Consider the following 21,800-nt stretch of genomic DNA (forward strand, 5'->3'; position numbering starts at 1 on the left):
TTTTCACTTCTGTAATTGTTCTTCTAGAATTCGAAACATTTCAGCGTTCAATTCATTCGGTAAAATTGAGGTAAATTTCATTTATAAATGCTCAATCATTTTCGTTCTGTTTTTGCATCGTAGTTATTTCACTTTTGCTATTGTTTTATTTTGTTGTAAATTTTCTGGAATTTGAATAATTATCTAAGTTCATGGAGTTTGATGGCGTGGTATCTAGTAAGTCCGATAATTTGACTCGATTTTTAGGTACTTTTAATGTTTTGCGCGTTAAATTTTAGGTGTTGTTGAATTGAATTGGTTTATGCAATTTGAGGTATAAATTTTGGTTGCGAAGCTCTAAGTTTGCAATTTCAGGAATAATTAGGGCTTTTAGAGATCAAATTGGTTCATGAATTTGATGCATTTATGATCAATTAAAACGATAACACATCCAATTAATTAGTGAAACAAAGATTCCAGGATTGGAGAAAACTATCAAATCGAATTCAGCTGAAAGTGTAACTTAAAGTTGAAGTACCCATCAACAATTCAACAGTATGTCATCTTATTTTTTTCGTATATGGGGAGGTCATTCGCTGTTTGCTTAAAAGAACAAGAGATTTGAGGTTTCGTTTGCAGATGGCTTCCATTGCAATTGGGTTTAATGATGTGATTGATGCATGTAACGGAACCTTTGACAAGGTTCCTGAAAATGTTGGACCACTTGTGCTAAGGAAAGGGCACGGTGGGGCATATCTCCCATTGACGTAGGATGGAAATTAAGGTGGAGATAGTGAAGTGGTATTGAAGATAAAGGTAATATGACTGTATTTATGCAATAAGCTACAATCTTGGATTGAACAAAAAGAACAGTTAAGGTCTTGGATTCTGAAATCTTTGGTTACCTGTGTTGCAGAAATGTGTGCGTCCATCTCCTGACAATGTATATGGAAATCGTTGAAGGCAGACGTGGTCAGCGTTGACGATGATGATGAAAACTCTGTTGATAATGTGCGGTGTTGGTGTGCTGTCCTCTAGAGTCCATATGTTTGGTTATTCGACATGAAAAATATTTGTCCCTAGACATTAGACAATTTAGTAGTGGACATTCTGAGTGTAGAAAATTAGGTTTAGGTACAAAGCTTATTGGTTTTCCAGGCAAGCATTCGACAGAGGCCTATGCTCATCATTTGAAGTGAATTTTTTTTAGGTATATTGAGTCTCAAATTTTGTAGGACAAAAGTATATCATTCTTTCGAAAGGAAATGTAAAATCTATAAATATATTCCTCAAACAAGAGGCAGTTGAGTAATACAGTGCAGCTCGAATTTACCGAATCAAGAAGTAATTTAAGTTTGTAGAGATCCGAAAGTTTTAGATATGTTATGCACAAGTAACAAGTTATTGGTGATGTATTTCTCTGCTTGCAGGCTGCAGATGGTCTCATATATAGTTGCTTTGGCTTTGAGGAGCCATTTCAGATGGTCTCATAAAAATTATTAAAAATTGATATTTAGAAAATATATATTAATATGAATCTAAAGTGATAAATATGACTACATTTTTTCCTACTTATAATCACAAAAAATGGCCAAAGTCGTTGTGAATAGTGTAAAAATCAAAATGTAGACTTTGTATCGAGTAAATTAATTTTATGCATTTGGTGAATTATATTTTAATATAGGGGTATTTGGTGAAATAAGTTACATTATAGGGGCATTTGGTGAATTAGAAAGTAGGCTAACAGCGGACAAACGACGCGTCATTAGTAAGGGTAGTTTGGGTATTATATTAAAGGTGAGGGGCATTTGGTGAATTTCGTGCAAATTGAGGGGATTTCATGAAAAATCCGTATCTTTTATATATGTTACAGTTTGTGAAAAAACAATTTTTAAAACTTTTTTGTGAGAAAATACCTTAGATGTCAATAGTTTTAAATAACACCAGTTTAAGGTCAGATAAAACCAACAAATCAAGTTCTTGGGTGCTGACTCCCTTATTTCCCCTCCAACTAAGTCAATCAATCTATATGGTGATTATTAATGGTGTAACTTACACGTTGTTAGAAGGAAAAGGTGAGAGTCAACGCTCTAAAACTTGACTCTGTTGCCAAAATCCGACTTTAGGTGTGTTTATTAAAAACTGTTCACATATAAGATGTGTTTATTGAAACTATTCACATATAAGATGCATTCTCACAAAAAAAGTTTTAAAAGGTTTTCTCTCAAATTTTCCCAGTTAGTTTTAAAGTCTAAACCCACATTATGATTTTAGCTCAAATATCTCGATTATGTTAGTTTAAGATATTTTAGTTTGTGTTTATGGGATGAGACATATTGACAGGCTAAAGTGGTATCACCTAATAAAAAATAACCTAAGTCCACTAGCTAGGTAGCAAGGGAAGTCAGGATCGAATCCACAGGGAAACATGCGTTCTTTCTACTATCAATTAATTAATCCAGACTATTGTGAACAAGAGTTGGTTGGTGATTTGTATGCTAAGACTACGAACGATAATTAAACGAGTATGAATCAATATCTTAAGGAATCTAGGGCATAGGTTCACCAACAAATAACAATCCAGAACAATGAACAATCACGATAATCAACAAAGTAATTAATTAGATTAGCATGCTCTCTCAAATCGATACTAATCATAGACTTAGAATTAACGGGCTCTCGCTACGTATTAACTCTAATTCCACCTATTGACACAAGCCTAAACATCAAATTGCATCTCTCTAATCTTAATTTGATATTGCATAACTACCACAATTAAACCTGCGCAAATCTAATTGTATAGTGAAATAAACCAATCAATAGGAATTAATTACAATGCCAACAATCATGATTATTCAATATCCCTTCATATTATTCATGGATCCCCAAACCCTAGAAAATAGACTACTCAAGCATATTAACAATAAACAAAGCAATTAGCATGATTGAAAACATAATTAAAGCTTAAACAAAGAATTGAAATAAAGTATAATACCTTAATTGAAGAACAAGAGGAATGGAAAGCTTGAATTTTATTGAAATTGAAAACTAAGTGTTTGCATAAATCTAGAGAGAATTTAAACTAAGGAAATAAACTAAGGGTCTAATACTAGGAAATAAGATGTCCAACTAAAATAACTAAGCCTGGTATTTATAGTTTGCCCATAAACATAAGGAAAAACCGGAAGAAAATCGCGGAAAAAGGGCCCTGGGTTGTCGTCGCCCGGTCGGGCAGCCTTCTGCCCGTCGGGCGACCAGCTCGTAACCCGCCCGTCGGGCGAAGGTCTGCCCGCCGGGCGGAGGGAGAAATTCTGGAAATCATCGGCACGCGCCCGGTCGGGCAGCTCCCGCCCGTCGGGCAGAAGTTCGCCCGTCGCGCAGCCATTCGCCCGCCGGGCGCGCGTACAAACTGCACGATCCTCTATCTTTAAAACACCATATCTCCTTCGTTATTTGTCGGAATCAGGCGAGTGACCACTCGTTGGAAAGATATTGAAGTATAAAATCTAACCCAATTAAAATCACTTCATTTGGAGTTGTAGAACGTAAGTTATGATCAAAATAGTAGACGAGTGTCGGTTTTCTAGTTCTTTCACTATCCGCTTTGCTCGAAAACTCTTCCAACTCAATGTGTGTGCTCTCGAAAGTACATAATCTCTTGTATTAATTAAAATGAGTAGAAAGTGCACAAAAACATGCTAATTCCTACAATGATGAACCTGAAACTACAAACACACTACAAGGAGCACATTAGTACTAAAAATCGCTCCGAATAGCTCATTTGAGATCAAAAAGTACTAAGGGACGGGGGTAAAAACACTATAAAATATGAACATATCACATATCGCTCGGAACTTGTTATTATTGGCGACTTAAGATATAATGGGTGCATAGTATCTAATCCCCTTTAAAAAGCAAGAAGTTGAGTTTACTATTCACATAATAGCAAAATTACTGAAACATCCCCATTTTTCTTCATGTTTTTTGTCATTTCCTTAAGAACAATATACTTCATTTTTCCCCTCCATCTTAGATTGTGCCATGCGTTGTGCATGTCCTCCTTGTGTTGTGTCTATCTTCTTTCTTCTCCTCGTTCTGCTTGTTTCCCTTTTCTCTTCCCTCTTACCTCCCTTCTTCCATAGACATGTCGAGGTTGGAGCAGCAACACAATGACGACAAAGGAAGAAGGACGGTGAGGAATTTTTTTTAGGGTTTGTGAGGTTTTTCGAGGGAAGAACAGAGGAAGAAGGACGGAGAAAGGTTGTGGTTTTGGTTGAGGAAGAAGGAAGGAGAATAGGGATATAATAGTAAAAGCACACTAACGCCTAGTTAATATCGTTAGCCTCCAATGATCATTAGAGCATCCACAATGGTAAGCTAATTTGACAATTAGCTTATTATGCCACATAAGATTTCAAGCTATTTTATTGTCTAGCTAATTTGTGCCCCAATGGCTAGCAACTAGCTTGTTATTTAAATTTATTCCACTTGTCCACTTGTCAGTTAATTATTTGGCAATTTTGAGAGCTAGTTGTCAAGCTAATTTGTTATTTTCACTCCAATGGTCTAGCTATTAGCTTGAAACTTTTATAAATTTCAAGCTAGTCTTTAGCTACAACCATTGGAGATGCTCTTATGGATATTTCACGCAAGAAAATGGAACCTCAAGGATATTTGGTAAATACCTAAAACTACTTAGATATTTATTGAATAAACTTATACTTCGAAAGTATTTCGTGAAAAATCCGATATGAAAAATTCCAAATAAACAAGGTGAGGTGAACTAATTTATAACTGTATTGATTTGGAATTTCTCCCCTAGACACCTGGTCCATCAAGCGGATACATTTATATTTATTTTTCGGGTGCAAATCAAGCATTCAAGCGGACAAATATAACATCTCCTCCCCCCTAAATCCCTAATCCAAATCCAGTAATCCCTCATAACTTCCGACGAATTCAATATAGGAGAGTGGTGAATGGGGGATGGAGTACGTAGAGCATCTGCCGGCGATGGATTTTATGAGGTCAGAGAAGATGACGTTTGTTCAGTTAATTATTCCAGTGGAATCAGCTCATCGCGCAATTTCATACCTCGGTGAACTTGGCCTCCTCCAATTTCGTGAGGTATCCCCCGCAATTTTGATATTAAATTTAATAAGTATGTTCGAATCAGATCGACGTTTGTGAAGTTGTTTGTAATGTTTGTAATTGAATGCTTCATATGCACTGAAAAGCTTGGATCTGACTGACTGAATCCAATAGGAATTACGGATTCTAGTGGGAAGATAGTTGGGATTAGGTTGAGACCATTATGGAATCTGAAATTCAGGAAGATCTTGATTGAGGAATGGCTTTGGTAAAAACAGTTTTCTCATTGTCTCTTGTAGAGGAATGGCTTATGGAACACCATTGCTTAAAGCAGTTTTCTCACTGTCTCGTGCCGTAGAGGAATTACTTATGGAGCACCATTGCTAAAATCAGTTTTCTCATTATCTTGTTTTTTTTGGTGTTAGCCCCCATTTCACACTTAGGGCTAATCCGGATTCGGGGCGAGGTCTAGGTGGATAGGTTCCGGTCCCCACCCAATTGTTGTTGCGGGGGTCTAACACGAGGTACTCCCTACCAAGTTCAACCCCAATTACCACTTAACCAACAGACAATTGATATTTTCTCATTGTCTTGTGTCATAGAGTAATGATTTATGGAACGCCATTGCTAAAAACAGTTTTCTCATTGTCTCGTGCCATAGAGGAATGACTTATGGATCACCATTTCTAAAAAAACAGTTTTCTCATTGTTTCGTGCCCTAGAGGAATCACTTTCGGAGCATCATTGCCAAAAACAGTTTTCTCATTGTCTTTTGCCTCAACTTGCAAAGTTATTAAAAAGAGTGAACATGTCTTTTGAGAGTAAGATACATGTGAAAGTGATAACATACATCACAAAATGAGTACGAAATTCATATCTGCAGTTGGATTAGCTACATCTGTTTTTCTAATTTAATACCATTCCTGCTTCTCTGCCTTGTAGTTTTTATATCCAATGCATTGATAACTCTCGATATTATGTGCTGATTGTTGGATTAATGTTATCCTTCTCTGCTGTGCAGCTAAATGCTGATAAGAGCCCGTTCCAGAGAACATTTGTGAATCAGGTATCTTTTTCACAATGAATTTCTACCTAGCTACTTCTGTTTTTGCCTATGTTCTTTAGACGACTTCCTTTAAGTAATGCTAAGCTCAAGGCTTTATCCTTATAAAAGAAAAATAAGACGATGAAGGGAGTAATGTTCTTAGACATTAAGATGACGAGGAGTAATGCTCTTAGACATACTATAAATATGAACTAGATGAGATCCCTTCCTCCCCCCCCCCCCCTTCCCCGTCCTTTCCCTGGTTAGTCCATTAAATCTTAAATCTGCTGGAAGGACGTAAGGGGTGTTTCCCATTCACAAAAGGAAGATTATAATAAATCAATCATCAATTGGTTCTTTGATAGTTAGATTACGAATGCGAATCTTGAATTATGCTTTTGGAGAAAAAGCAGGTAAAGACTGTGAGGTATGTGGCCCAATTGCTCAAATGTGTACTACCTGATCTTGTGATTTTAGAGAATTCATTTTATTAGATTCTTGATCAAGACACTGAAAGTTGATGCTATTTGCAGCAAAATTAGGTGCTCATCATTTAGTGAAAGTTTCAGTTATTATAATTTATATCCAAAGACCAAGGCTGGTGAACTTTATAGCAGCAACTTTTAGATTCGGTTTCTAGTCTTCATAAAGAGAATTTTGGGGATGTTGAAGGATAAGGCCCATTTAGGTTTGCAACATCTTTTGACTTCTACTGCAAAGTGGTGGGCTGATGACTTATATGTGCTAGAAATTCTGTTCAGCAAAGTGGTGGGCGGATGTGATAATAGTTATAAATTATAAAAATCATTAGACGGAATTTTCAGTTCGTTTATAGATAGGACTGCAGATGGACGCGACGTCGCTACCTATTGAGATTTCGTTTCAGGATGTGTTGCCTCTCACAGTCCGAAAGAGCTATAACTAACTAGACATATTCCTGCGAGTTATTCTATATTATGCTGCTTCCTTTAGTACTTGCTTTAGCGCCTTCTACTTCCTTTCTTCCAAAAAAAAGGTTTTTGGTGACAGTTCTTAGTTCTTTTCCATTGGTATATCTTCATCCTTCCCCTGTTACTCGGAAGATCTGTTCATTGGCCTCTGTATGAAAGTAAGTCGACAAGTAATCACCGGTCCTAGTAATTGGGGACTTGGAGTATTAAGCAAAACATTCTCTTCAGCCCCATCCTTGGATCTTTCTTGATGATGAAAGTGTACAAATACCACGACTAAAATACAAGAGCTGTCCAAACCCTGTGTTTTTATGAGAATAGTAAGAAAGTTGTAGCACTTGTAGGTGAAGAAGATGATGTTTGACACAGCTTGGAAGGGGCTGCTATTTTTTCTTGGCAAGTTGGTCTCTGGAAGTAAGTGCTATTTGTTTACTTCCCTTTCAGAACTTTAAAAAGTGTGTTCTCGTAAAAAAGATTTTTGAAATGAGTTTACTTAGTCCTTAGGTGGGACATGAATTTTTGTTTTTTATTTTTATTTTTATGGAGAAGAACTACATCATTAATAATCAACCATACAACATCTACAACATCTACAGTGATGAGATAGATTTGTAAACCACAAATTTAGAGAAAATACATAACATTTACAATTAAAACAATTACTATTCTGCCTCCTAAAGCACAACTCGTACTCCATGTCTTCTACCTTGACGCGAGTTGCGAAGATTTTCGATGTATTCTCATCCTTCCAAGTAGAACCCTTCGCAATCTAAGCACAAATTGTTCCAACCGACGAGTTGATGATAAACTCTAAACACATAAGAATCGAGATCGCCTTCTGAATTATTGAAACCCTTAAAATAAATTCTCATTAATGGATGACAATATAGAACCTAAGAAAAATCTAGGAAAAACCCAGAAAATGGGAACAACCCTGAAAGTTGGGAGCAAAACAATGACAAAGAAACGAAAAGAAAACAAAAGCTGAAAAGAAAACAAGAAAGAGGGTCAGAAATAACTAATTTATTTACAGACGAGAGTATTTATGGCCTAAATGGTCAAGAAAACTAGAGTCTAGATGAGGGAGTAGGGAGAGAAAGGAGAGACAAGTGGGACATGAGTTTGAGCTTGGTAGACTTGGTAATTGTTATATGGCACCGCATACATATGAAGCTCGTTGATATTATCTCCGCTCTTCAACACTTCATTGGTCTTACATATTTGTGTTAGAGAGTTGATACCTCAATATCTTGAATTAAGAGGGATACTGTAAAAAAAAGAAGGCACCCTTAATTTTTTAATTAAAAGGATGTGGCAGATCTTTGATGTTCTGTTTGAATAGAACCCTCTAATACACAACTTTTCCATTAGCGAATTTAATTGGGAAAGCCAAGATTGCTCTAAAGCTTTAGTTGGGAAACTAGTTTTGGGATGAATTAATACAAATGATATGCTCCAAAATCGAAGCCCGGTGAAATTTTCTTGCTTTTCTGAGCTAATAGTGAATCATGCTCACATGTTTTTCTTCACCGATAGTTGGCATGTCATTTATGGAGGAAACTCTTTGTGGTGCATGAAGAGGATTGGGTGATTGGGCCAGTCCTTTGAATATTAGAGATTGGTTACAAATTCGTTTTACGGGTATTGGAAGGGTGAAGGAGAAAGTTTGTTGTGAAAAAATGCTTGGATGGCTATCTTGTGGACCATTTGGCTGGAACTGAATGGTAGAATCTGTAATGGAGTTGCATCTTCCCGAGATAGTTTATTGGATAACATAACTTATTTAGTGTCGTTATGGACAAAGATAGCTGGGGCTTTTAGTTTTCTAAAATTGGGGAGATACGGAGGAATTGGGTTAATTTGTTGTAAATGAAGTTTATAAAAAAGTTATTCTTATCAAAAATCTTATGTGATATATGCTCAAAAATTGGTTTGAGATCAGAGCTTTAACAAGATCTTGCAAACAAGTCTTTAGTGTGTTTATATGTATATGTAACATGATAAACCTTGCGTAAAATTCTTATGGAATAAGGAACATGAACCATAATTCATAAATACTGTTTCCTTGCACCATTGTCTGTTTCCCAAATTTTCCGAATCTGTCTGACATATTTATGCGTTCCATGAAACTCATATCCATGGTTGACTAGCTTATTAGCTTTCGTTCTATCAACATTCTAAATGAATGTATTTTTCATATTACGGGTTATGATTGCAGGTGAAACGATGTGCAGAGATGTCTAGAAAACTGAGGTTTTTCAAAGATCAAATCAGCAAAGCTGGCCTGTCAATTTCTGGTCATCCTGGGACGCAGCCTGATCTTGAGTTAGAGGAGTTAGAGGTTATCAATGTATCTTTAAAATAAAATGAAGGTTCACAAATATCAGTGGTGTTAGAAGCTGTTTAGTGGTGCTTTGTTTTCGGCAATATTTTACTGTAGTACTTGATAGTTTTTTTGTTTTGTTATTTGGCTTTATTTGAATTATTCAAAGGTGAGGGATTTTGTTTGGATGTCGGGGTTGGGTAGTATTGCTAGAACTATTTGGCATGTTTCAGTAAAAAAGGTGGGTGGGTAATGATATCTGTATGCTTTGTTGAGTTAATAGTGTGTCTTGTCCACATGTTTCTTCATAGTATAGTGGTTAGTTAAATTTGGAGAAGCTTGTTTGCTTTGCATGAGGAATCTAGGATTTTTTCCCTTTTACAGTTTAGACTAGCTGCAAATTTTATTTTTATTTTTTGTGGGATTTGGCAAGGAAAACCGGAAAATAAGAAGTTGCTGTGGTGCAATGCTTTTATGTCAATTATGTGGTGTGTGGTTGGAGTGGAACTCCCATGTTTGTGGGACTAAGTCTCTTATCCAGCGTCATTATGGGCTAAGGCGGCTGGGGTTTTCAAGACTTACTTGATTTGGAAGATGCGAAGAAATTGGGTTAATGTGACTTTGGTTTTTGGGTGCACAGCTTGTCCTCTTTCTTTGTACTCCTTTATCAGCTGTCAGTATAATCCCTTTTTAAAATAAAAGAAGTGTTCCTTATATTAGCAAGACTTCTATCCAGCAACATATCATATGTATACATTTTATTGGTATTCTCCCAAAGCCAAAATGGCAAATAATTCCAAAAAGGTGTTGTAAATTCAATTATGCTGATGTTCGTTGCCCTATTAATTGATACATGTTTGACATTTCCTCTTTGCAAGTACCTTTGTTATCATACCTGTTTGAACATTGTGTCTAGTGATGGAACATGCCATGTCCTAATTTCTGAATTACAAATCCACCAGACCATATAGATAATAAAGGTCTAAATAAAATTGTAAATTTGAAGTTACTAAGATAATATTATGCTGTACCTTGACTTCTTGAGGGACATAGGCTAAATTTTCTCTTCTCAGTCTTTCACATAGCTTCATCTCGGTTTCAGAATGATTTAGCCTTTTTTGTGTGTGTAGATACGACTTGCTGAGCATGAAAATGAGCTAATTGAAACAAATTCAAACAGTGAGAAGTTGCAGCAGACATATAATGAGCTTCTAGAATTTAAGATGGTCTTGCAGAAGGTATTCATGCTTGTTTCTCCGAATAACTTCTACTTTCCTTTGTGCCATTGTATCTACTCCCTATTAAGTATTAACTATGTGTCCTTAACAATTTTCTGCTTCCACAAATGCATCATGCTTTTTTTGTAAGAACTGCTGCAGTGATTCTCCATATTGTGTTAATGATAGCTTTCTTTGTCCTTCAATCTACAGTCCTATAGTGTATTTTGATATTTTCAGTTATTGTGACTGATTTCTAATATTGTTAGAATGTTTCCTTGGAAAAGTTCAGATGTCCGTTATCCAAAAAATTTCGGATCAGTTATTTCCGGATATTTGGAGCTCAAAGGTTATATAATTGATACTTTTTTGCAAACGAACAATTTTGTTGCGGTAATACTTGAAAACTTGAAAGTTGTAAGTCTTGACATTAACAATTATATCTCAAGCAACTGGTTAACTCTATTATGACTATTAAGATATTTGAAGGCAAAACAAATGCCATGCACAATATCTTGGGAGAGAGAAATAACGAAAATGTAAAGTAAATAGATCTACAACATTAAAATTACAACAAAAAAAAAAGAAATTAACAAAACTCCAGATCTATAACATTAAAATTACAACAAAAAAAATAAGAAATTAACAAAACTCCAGATCTATGAAGTCTACAACCAAGAAAAATCACTGTAGGGAAACATTTTGCTGGATATATTAGATAAAAAATTTCCCGAAACTTTTGTCACGTGCACAAGGGGATGCACATGTTACGTTGGATGTGTGGGCATATAAGAAAGGATCGTTTGAGGAATGAGATTATTAGGAAGAAAGTAGGGGTTGCACCGATTGAGTTTGAGATGATGGAAAATCGTTTAAGATGGTTTGGACATGTAAGCAGAAGATCAAGTGATGCCCCGGTTAGGAGAATAGAAGGGTGACAAAGTGATAGAATTGTAAGGGGTAGGGGAAGACCTAAGAAAACTTGGAGGAAGGTGATTGAGCACGATATGAGCTTTTTTGGGATTGAGGAAAATATGGCGTTGGATAGGACAGAGTGAAGGGAGAGAATATACATTGATGACTTCATTTGACTTATACAGCTTCTATGTTTCTGTTTCTTTCTATTTTTTATTTTTATTTTTTATTTTATTTTTAAAATTCTTTTAATTTTTTTTTAATTTTACATGCTATTTTGAAATGTACTTATTTTACTTATTCATTTATTTTAAACTTTACTTATTTTTTTATTATCTCTTACAATATTTGTTCTATTATATATATATACATTTTTCTCTTATCATACTTTCATTAATTCCACTTTCTCTTCCTTGTTTTTTCTTTTTTACTTCCTGCTCCTTTCTGGTTTGATTGGTGACAATGACGATTTCCTACGACGATTCATGTTAGTCGACCATAAATCATTTTGGGACTAAGGCTTTGTTGTTGTTGTTGTTGTTGTTGTTGTTTTGTCTTTTCTTTTGTCGGAGTACTAATTATATGGATGAGAAAGTAGTTTGGCGACGACAAAGTTGGTTGGAGACGGAGTTAACACTCTTCTACACTTGTCAAACGGGTCGGGTCGGGTCGTGATAAATTTCTTTTGGGTTCGGGTTCATTCGGGTCAGTCACTTTCGGGTGCAGAGTTTTCGGGTTCAGGTTGAGCCAACGAATACCTTTTTCCTACTATCAATTTAGATGATAAAAATCATAAACTCATGTTGCAATAAAACATACGGAGTACAAAATAAACGACATGATTGATGTATTCACTCATGGCCAAATTCCAACGTAAACGATTTAATTCCAAACCTTCCAAAAAAACCATGCTGATTTTAAAGCACAAGCTAATTTGAACATACTAACTACTCCCTCCGTCCCAGATTAGTTGTTACACTTTTCTTTTTCGTCCGTCCCAGATTAGTTGTTACACTTCTAAATTAGGAATGACCCCACAATTATTATATTGTCTCTCTCTCTTCCCACTAACTTTTTTTTTGTCCCCACACCCTCTCTCATTCAATTAAAAAAATACCCCACTAACTCCTATCACATCTACTTTTTCAATAAAATAACAATTGATAACCAAACAACCACTTATCACCTAAAACTTTGTGAAAAGGTAAGTGTAACAACTAATCTGGGACGGAGGGAGTAGTAATTACTCCATCCGTCCCTTAATACTCGCCCCGCTTTCCTTATAAAGTCGTCCCTTAATACACGCCCCGTTTCTATAAATGGCATACCTTTACTAATATTCTATGTTGCTCCGACACTTCTCCGTACGGTGGGTATCGGTGTCGACACGACCCGACCTGCGACACGACGCTCGACACGTGTCCGGGAAGGTGTCGACTCCGGTGTCGGAAAAGGGTCCGAAAGGCCGTGTCGAAATCGGGAGAAGAAAAGAAAGAATAAAAAATTCGTAGTGGAGAAAAGTAGAAGAAGAGTGAAGCTTAACGCCGGTCCGCCATGGATGTTTGAGCGCCGGACCGCCATGGATGTTTGAGCGCCAGAAGAGAGAGAGTTTGTGATTCTTGGAGGGTAGGTGGGCAACCTTTTCCTTTTAATATAAATAAAAACAGGTGGTAACTAGGGAGGGGATATTACTTCGTATATGTTTACTGTGGGAACTGGGAAGTGGGCCTGTCATCCTATGATGCTCGGACTCGGCTCACCACCCCTCCGTACCGGTGTCGACACGACGCGACCCGGGTGCGGACACGGAATCCGGATCGGACCCGCCGGAGAGAAAGTGGACTCGGCACTCTTTAACCCTAGATCTAAAAATTGAGAAGAGAAAACAACAAATCAAGAGCCGAAACCTTAGGGCTTTTGTTCGGCCAGAAATTCCGAGTTGATCGGACCACCGAGTTGTTGGTTTTCTTCTCCGGCGAAGGGTGGTTGTCGACATTAGCAGAATAGCAGGTTCGACTTTTTTGAAAAAAAATATCTTCGACATTAGCAGAATAGCAGGTTCTGATTTTCGGTTTTAATTTTTTTTTACTTTTTAATGTGGGGTTGGGTAGGTGGAAGAAAGTGACTTATTCCCATCTACCTCTTTTTCTGCTTTTTAACTTTATTAGTGGGTATTCTTGAGTCTTGAGTCCTTTGCCTCTTTTTCTGTTTTTACTTTATTTGATAATATGAGCAATAAAGTATGGTATTTTTATTTAAGGAGTTTGACTTCTCACTTAATACTTAATTATATATATTGAGAAAACTACTATAATCAGTACTTTTTTTAAAAAAAATCTGCAAATAAAAAATAAAAAATCTTTATTTTGTTTTTGCATTGCCGTGTCCCCGAGTCCAAATATAAGTTTCGGACCCTTTCAAAACGTGTCCCCGAGTCCTTGATTTTTGAGTTTCTCATGTCCGACACTCGGATCCCTTACCCGGGTCCGACACCCGTACCCGAGTCCGAGCATCCTAGCTGTCATCTGTGGGAAATCATTACCCAAAAGTTACTTTTGACAGCTTTTTCTATTTTTTTTATTTATTACTCCGTATATGTTTACTTTTTAGGGGATATTATACGTTTACTTTTCAACTCTTTATATTTTTAAACCCTTTCAAAGACTTTTTATCTTGTTTTGTAATTTTAATTTTACTATTTATTAATATTTTAATCTTTATCTTTTTAATTTAACAACTATTTTTAAAGTGTCGGGTAAAAAAAAGCGACACTTTGTAGAGGAGGCGTGTCTAAAATACAAGTCAAGACACTCCTTTGACCGTGTCAGAGTGTCTGCAAATATTTGGATCGGAGTGTTAGATACTACGACACCTTGTCGGACACGACACCGACACCCATGTCTGAGTAGCATAGCTAATATTATATCATTTCTTACTTAACCATGGACCCACATATATTCCTTACTTCTTAAAAAAAATTCAATCCTCACCCACCCTACCCCATTCCAACCCCTTTATTTGACACTTTTCCCACTAACTATATTAAAAAAATACCCCACTATCAACTACAACCTAATAAATTAATAAGTCAATTAAAATGCCTAAAACTATGTGCCGGTCAATCTGGGGCTAGTATTAAGGGACAGAGGAAGTACTAGTAGTGTCCGATGAAGCTTAATACAAAAAAGTTCTCCAAATTGCCAAACCATAGTCAAACAATGTTAGCAATCAAGAGGCAATCACGTTGTAACTTGAATTACGCTTAATCATAGATGGAAGATCTGAGTCCCTTTATAAACTGAACGTGAAGTTTTTACATTCTACTAAATAAAATCCCATTTTTTTAATTCAATGGGATTATTTTTTATAAAAGAGAATAATTTAATCAATAGGCATACAAGACAACCAATTCTTCTAAACACTCAGATTGCGAGTCAATAACTCAATATTCTGCAACATCCATAACAAATATTCCAATAACGACCTCGCAACCAATTATTGTGGTCTGGAGAGACTTCGTAACATAGACAGTGTTTGAGAGGAAGAAGTGGGTGTTTGAGAGGAAGAAGCACAATGTTTGAGAGGAAGGAGCAGAGAGGAAGTAGGCGGCTACTATACACAGTTGGGTATTTAGGTTAATTTATGTTCTTTTGTGCAAAATAAAAGGCTCATGATTTAACCTCTCAACCCGACCAACCCGGTCTTGACCCAAAAATTTCAGGTTTTACGTGTTCGGATAAAAACGGGTTTCAGGTCATAAAATCTTGTTCAAGACCCGCTTTTTAGGGTCGGTTTCGGGTTGGGTCAGTTTTTGACGGGTCTACACTCTTCAGAGTATGTTCTAAATTGCTACGAGAAAAATGGAGACGTTCTCTTGCTTTGAATAATGGGATCATGGACTTTTTTAATAGCTTCAACAGTTGAAGTTATTGACGGTTGAGCATGCAACTTCAAACTGATGTTAGATACAGGAAACAGTTGTCGTCACATTGTTGCAGAAGCGGTGTTTAATGGATGAATGGAGTGGATATGCCGATATGCGTGATTTAAAAATAAAATCATTAGAGTAAGGCCAAAAGGATTTACTCCTCGCTGGAATGGACCAAACGCGTCAGGCATAATGGTTCTATAAAGGTTTTTTTAACATATTTTAGTTTAAGTATCCATTCAACATAATTGACCAAATATATCATAAAATAAGTGGTTATATATGTGATAAATAAAATAATATGTTTCATTAGGTACATAATTAATTAGTAACATAATTTGGGCAGTTCTAGACTGAACGGGGAGAAACGTTTTGATGCGGCGAGGGCATGCTTTTTGTGGCATTCTGTAACGGGGTTTCATAGAGCGGAACCTCCAATATGTTCTGCAATGGAACTGCCAAGTTGTAAGTCCATGGTTGGACAGCATGCTGTTGAATCCATTATAAAGCCTTCTTTTGACATTCAACAATCGGAAGAATGAATTTTTATGCAGATTCAGGATGGAGTTGGTGCATTTAATGTGGTAGAATCCAGTCCAATGCAACTATGACAGTATCTTATTTTGGTCAGGGACAAGGGTTACCAATGGAAGGAAAAAAGTAAAATATTGCCCTCCAAGTTGTTTGCTTCCTAACCCAACCATTTGTCTCTCTGTTGAAATATGGTCTCGATCATTTGAATGATGCTCATTCTCATTTCTTTCTACAACGAGTTGTTCTATTTGGTCAACCTATAGTGCTCAACTTGTTATGTACACAAGTAGTTGTGTGCTGGTGGTTTGATTTTTCCACATTGGTCAATGTCTTTTCAACTTGGTCGAACAATTATACATTACCTGTCAAGACATGTACATTGTAAAATTTGAATTGATGAGTTAAATACTCGTCTCTTGACCTTTTTTCTTCATTGATCAACCAGGCCGGAGCCTTCCTTGTACCAGAAAAGAGTTCTGCAGTTGCAGAAGAAACGGAATTAGACGAGAATATTCATTCAAGTGATGATTATGTTGATACAGCATCTTTACTAGAACAGGTAACTACATGTCTGGCCATCTTTTATTTTCTCTCAATTTAGCTTGTAGTTATAGTTTCTGATGAAAGAAGATCAATTGTCAGGAGATGCGTGGAACACCAGTACAATCCGGTGTCCGGTGTATGTGTGGAATCATATGTAAATCCAAGGCTCTTAAATTTGAGCGGATGTTGTTTCGTGCCACAAGAGGCAACTTGCTTTTCAATCAGGCTCCAGCTGATGTTTATATTACAGATCCTACTACATCCGAAACAGTCAGTATCTTAGAAAATTCCAGTAGCTATATTTTCTTGTTCCCTACTTCAATTTGCCCACTTCTTTTAAAACCCACATCATTTGAAAATAACTTCTACTATTTCTCGTTAAATACTTTTCTACGTCTTTTCTGTTTTTGGAAATAGTCTGTCTACAAGTCTTGTTACAGGTGAAACTGTTAAAGTCATCTCTACTCATTTTCCGGCTCTATTAGTAATTTAGTAGGGAGTTGCATTTTGGTTTATCGTTGTTGCTGCTATAATGGTTATTAATCTTATTATCGATTAGAATGCAAGCTATCTGAATATAACCTTCTCTATGGGGAGAATACATTTCTCATTGTTGTGCTTCCTTTTGTTGAAGGGTTTGTCACAGGTTATTTCTGATTTATGCTGCATGATTTCTTGAATATCTCTTGCAGGTTGAGAAGACAGTATTTGTTGTATTCTTCTCTGGAGAGCAAGCAAGAATGAAAATTTTGAAAATCTGTGAAGCTTTTGGTGCTAATTGCTATCCTGTTCCTGAAGAGATAAACAAACAAAGGCAAATTTACAAGGAAGTGAGTCTGATGCTGGACACTTCCTGTTTTTTGCTTCCATTTTTTTAATGTTTGTTCTGGTAGACAGCTTCTGCTTTCTTTTGCTTGAGACCTTACTCATTTTTTTTTGCAAAATACATAATTTATTTACTAATCTAAAAAATAAATGAGTAGATCAATAGACTAGGGGCTTAAAAAATTGACAACTAGCCATAGTGTAAGACCATAATTACGACTAGACCTGTCGACTAGGTTGGTAAAGTTGAATTTTAGGTTGGGTATTTATGTATTTGGATGACTTGCAGGACAGGAGTTATGTTTTTGGACTGTATTAATGCTTGATTGTAAAATTGTCATTCAAAATTTTCAGTTTTAGGGGGTTAAGGCGCTGTTTTCCATTTTAGTGGTACAAGTGACATTAATATGACTATTTTCTACATACACACACACACACACACACACATATATATACTTCTATATTAAGAAAGCGAGTTCTTACTCTTGAGTTATGGTATTACTTGGCGTTTATTATGGTTTTCCTATTTCTACGAATTCTGACACTTACTGTAATTATTTTCAGTCAATTTAATCAAAATATTTGCTTCTACCAATATTTAACGTACAAAACAATGAAAGTATCTTGACCTATCAACTCATGACGTCATCCAGTCTAACTTGTTCAGGTCATTCTGGTGCAGTTCATTTTGGCTCGTGGGCCATATATCCATGTTAAATGATCCATAGTTCAGCTCAGTTTCTTGGGTAGAATTTCATTTTTCATTCTCTATTTGTAATTATGACTATTGTTCTGCTAGTGCCTATTAGTTGTTCGATCCCCAAAATCGCTCTAAGTTATTTCTTGACAACACCAAAGAACAACACCCCCCTCCTCCCTGTAAAAAGATAAAAATCTTCTGAATGCTGTGCTCCTTAGCTTTCTTTTCCAATGTACTTCACATGGAAAAGCTCTTAGTTAAAGAGGATGGATGACATGGGTCTTCTTTTCCCCTTTCACTGAGATGTATTACACAAATATGAAGCAAGTTCTCTATAGAAAAAAACTACAAAGATGGATGCGTCTGCTTTTCCCCTCTCGCCAAAATGTATTACACAGGCAGTTAGTTTAGTTTTCAAATCTGGTCCAATTGTTAGTATTGTTTTCTAAGTTAAAAATGGTCTGAGAAGCTTTTAAGATATGAAAGGGATCATTTGATCAATATTTCTTAAATGGAATGTTCTTTTGTTGGATGAAGTTATGAAGTGGTAACCACCTCTCTTCATTTGTCCTATGGACTTGAATCCCCCAATTAGCTCTCTACTACTTCTTGAATATACAATATATTAATAATTTTCCTTAAGTTCAAATCAAAGAGCCTCATTGCAGTTATTGACGGAATGGTATAGTGTAGTAGTTTAAATTGGTGAATTCCTTGGTTTATGTGATCCTATGTTATGGAGACTGGATATTACCAGATGTTCCCTGCAGCTGTACTCTGTAGTCATATGCTTGGTTGTTTTCTGATTATGAAAATAATTTTCTAATACTCCCTCTATCACAATAAGTGTAACAGTTGATAATGCACGGATTTTAAGAAACTTATTTGTTCTCATTATTTAAATACAAGTGGGTACTTGATATAATAAACGAAGATGAGTGGAGTAATATTTTATTCACACATAGAGAGCAGATAAATTAAAGCAAAAGGTAGTGGAGTAAGTTAGAGGAGAGAGAAATAATAAAAGAATAGGAAACGGGTAGGTGGAAGGAGAGAGAAAGTACAAAATATTAGTTAAAGTTGCCAAAAAATGGAAGTGATGCACTTATTCCGAAATGGCCCAAAAAGACAAGTGTTGCACTCATTTTGAAACGGAGGGAGTATGATGAACCATGCTGTTACTGAACATGCTAGCTGAATATGGTTATCATCTTTTCTACCATGAATCATCCAATAGTGAAAAGAGATCCCAACTCACAAGAAATGATGGACCTCTGTTTGTGTCTTTGCAGGTTTCCTCGCGGTTGGGTGAATTGGAAGCCACACTTGATGCTGGTATTCGTCACCGCAACAAAGCCCTGGCTGATGTTGGCTTCCATCTAACAAGATGGATGAATTTGGTAATATATGTTGATATTTCTAGGTCCGCATAAATTACTGCTTTTAAACTGGAAGCTCTTTGTTCATTGTCTAACGGTAATCAGAACCTCCTTCACGGTGGCATGAAAAGTTTAAAATCTGTTTGGATGATGCTATTACTAGCCATGTTTACATATTACGTGACAATGGACATTGTTAATTATGAAGATTTGAATTGCATATGCTCATGCTCATGTAATGGAGGCAAAACTTTAGAATCTTTAGGGTTTAGATTAATTTGGAGAAAAACCGATTACATAGAGTGCCAATTTGATATTGTGAGGAGTCAAAAAGGATATCGTACCATCAGATGGCAAGGAGTTTCCCATAATTGACTATAATAAGTTCTCACATCTTCGAAAGAAAATCTTTAGGGAATGTTTCTGTATTTTGGGTCGGTTGTACAATGGATTGGATATATTAACCAAGATGTGACTCATGGAAGTTTGGTGGCACAACCTGGAGAACAACAACTTGGATATTGTGTGACCATAGAATACCTAACCTGGATATTGTGCGACCATAGTGTACCTAACTTGGATATGTACCTAACTTGGATATTGTACGACCATACCTACTGTAAGGTTAAAGGGAAATTTCTATAGGATGGCGGTTAGATCAGGGTTGTTATAGGCATTTAGGCACTGGCCGAGCTAGGAAGGGGTGGGTTGGGGCAAGCCACCCCTGCAAGACTAATGAAACGGTTATAGTATTAAGGAAACTAAGATTACAACAAATATTCCCTTCTCAAGTGGTTAAGCGCTTGCCTCATAGGTACCGATGATCTCCTAAATTATAGGTTCGAATCCTAATGGCTGTGCCGTTTGGCTATTTTTTCCCCTCCGATATTCTTTCAAACTCATTTTCTTGGTGTTGTTCAACAGAAAACCATGTTATTAACACGAAAATTTTGAAAAGTATCATATTTAGTCTTTGTTTATTTGTAAAATTGTTTATTAATGTTATAAGAACTTTGGTTTTGAGTTTTTGACAGTTCTCCCCCCCCCCCCCCCCCAGATTTTTGGATATTAGGAGGACGATTGGAGGTGCGGATATGAAGGATGAGATTAGGAGAACTTATTATGTTGTTTTTGGGGTGAGACTGAGCAGAAGATGCAATGGTGAGGAAAATGGAGAGTTGGGATTCTAGGGATTCTAGAAGAAGTTGAGGGAACATACATATGGCACTTGATAGAACTGAATGGAGGAGGAGATGAATCTTTGGTTTATGCAGTCAATACCATCCTATTGAGATTATTGGATTGATGCTTTGAGATTGTTGTTGTGTTTTGTATGCATATTTGATATTTTTTCTTTTATTAATAATAAGCAATTGTGTCCACCAAATTATATAAAAAAAACCTTACTTTTATGTACTCTTTTAAAATGGTTGTTGTATATAGATCTAGTAAAAAGACCCGAGGGGGTGTCACCCTTGTAGTACAGGAGGGCTAAAGACAAACCTACTCATTCCCTCAAGCTATCATGTTACAATTTATTTACAAAACAAGAAAAGTCAAGTTCTGGTCAACACCTTGTGCTTGATTCCAGATATACCTCAAAAAAGGAACTTAAACTCTTGACATGAACAAACTGTACCCTCAAATGCTGCTAGTTTCTTATTTATAAAAACATGAAAATTCAAGTGCTGGTCAAAACCTTGTGCTTGACTCCAGCTACTTCAAATAAAGGAACTTAAATAATTGTGAGCAAACTGTGACCTCGAAAGCAGCCTCAAAGGCAGCTGGTTTCAATGTATCCAAGTGGACCAATCCAAGTGCACACCACTAAGGTAGTGTTTGACCTAGCTTTTGGAAGTGTTTCTCCACTTTAGAAACAAAGCAGATGATAATTAGAAGTCGTTTCAGATTCTTCAAGAGCCCAAAATTGTTTCTAGGGAGTCCAGAAACAGAAGCTCTAAATTGTAGCTTCTTGAAAGTGTTTCCTGTAGAGCCATTTTATCCCCTTCAATGAAACTTTTGATGGACTCTAATCAGTCTAATTCCCTCAAGGTATATTGTAATGACCCTCTGTCCCCGTAAATGATTTCTGGTTGACCTCGACCACCACTGCTTGGTGCCTTTGTCCTCTTCCTCCTTTCTTCTCCCCTCTGTCTTGTTATACCATGGAAGAACTTTGATTTCTAGATCGGTTTTAGATTTGTTAATTTAGTTGCTAAACATGTTATGGGGTTTTTTGTTTTTAATAGTTGAGGCCTAAATTTAGAAAAATCTAGCATCTGATGGTTTCCTGGTTATTAGTGATGGCGTAATTGCCATAACATTGTTAAAGTTTTGTGTAAAAGCTTTTTTTTCTATATTTTTTTTATTA

At 36.3% G+C, this 21,800-nt stretch overlaps 1 protein-coding gene across 2 annotated transcripts in view; it reads left to right on the forward strand.

The window, feature by feature from the left end:
• The first annotated feature begins 4,716 nt into the window (after positions 1 to 4,716).
• Positions 4,717 to 21,800, forward strand: part of LOC110805255 (V-type proton ATPase subunit a1) — a 28,699-nt gene continuing 11,615 nt past the window's right edge. Inside the window, exons 1-8 of one of the 2 annotated variants that reach the window (XM_022010861.2) lie at positions 4,717 to 5,106; positions 6,092 to 6,136; positions 9,284 to 9,406; positions 10,519 to 10,626; positions 16,428 to 16,541; positions 16,625 to 16,795; positions 17,218 to 17,355; positions 19,343 to 19,450. In XM_022010861.2, the coding sequence (XP_021866553.1) occupies positions 4,966 to 5,106; positions 6,092 to 6,136; positions 9,284 to 9,406; positions 10,519 to 10,626; positions 16,428 to 16,541; positions 16,625 to 16,795; positions 17,218 to 17,355; positions 19,343 to 19,450 (948 nt within the window). In that variant the 5' untranslated portion in view covers positions 4,717 to 4,965. The other variant, XM_056843229.1, reaches the window with a different exon arrangement.

The sequence above is a fragment of the Spinacia oleracea genome, chromosome 4, assembly GCF_020520425.1.
Source record: "Spinacia oleracea cultivar Varoflay chromosome 4, BTI_SOV_V1, whole genome shotgun sequence".
In the NCBI taxonomy this organism is placed as follows: domain Eukaryota; kingdom Viridiplantae; phylum Streptophyta; class Magnoliopsida; order Caryophyllales; family Amaranthaceae; genus Spinacia; species Spinacia oleracea.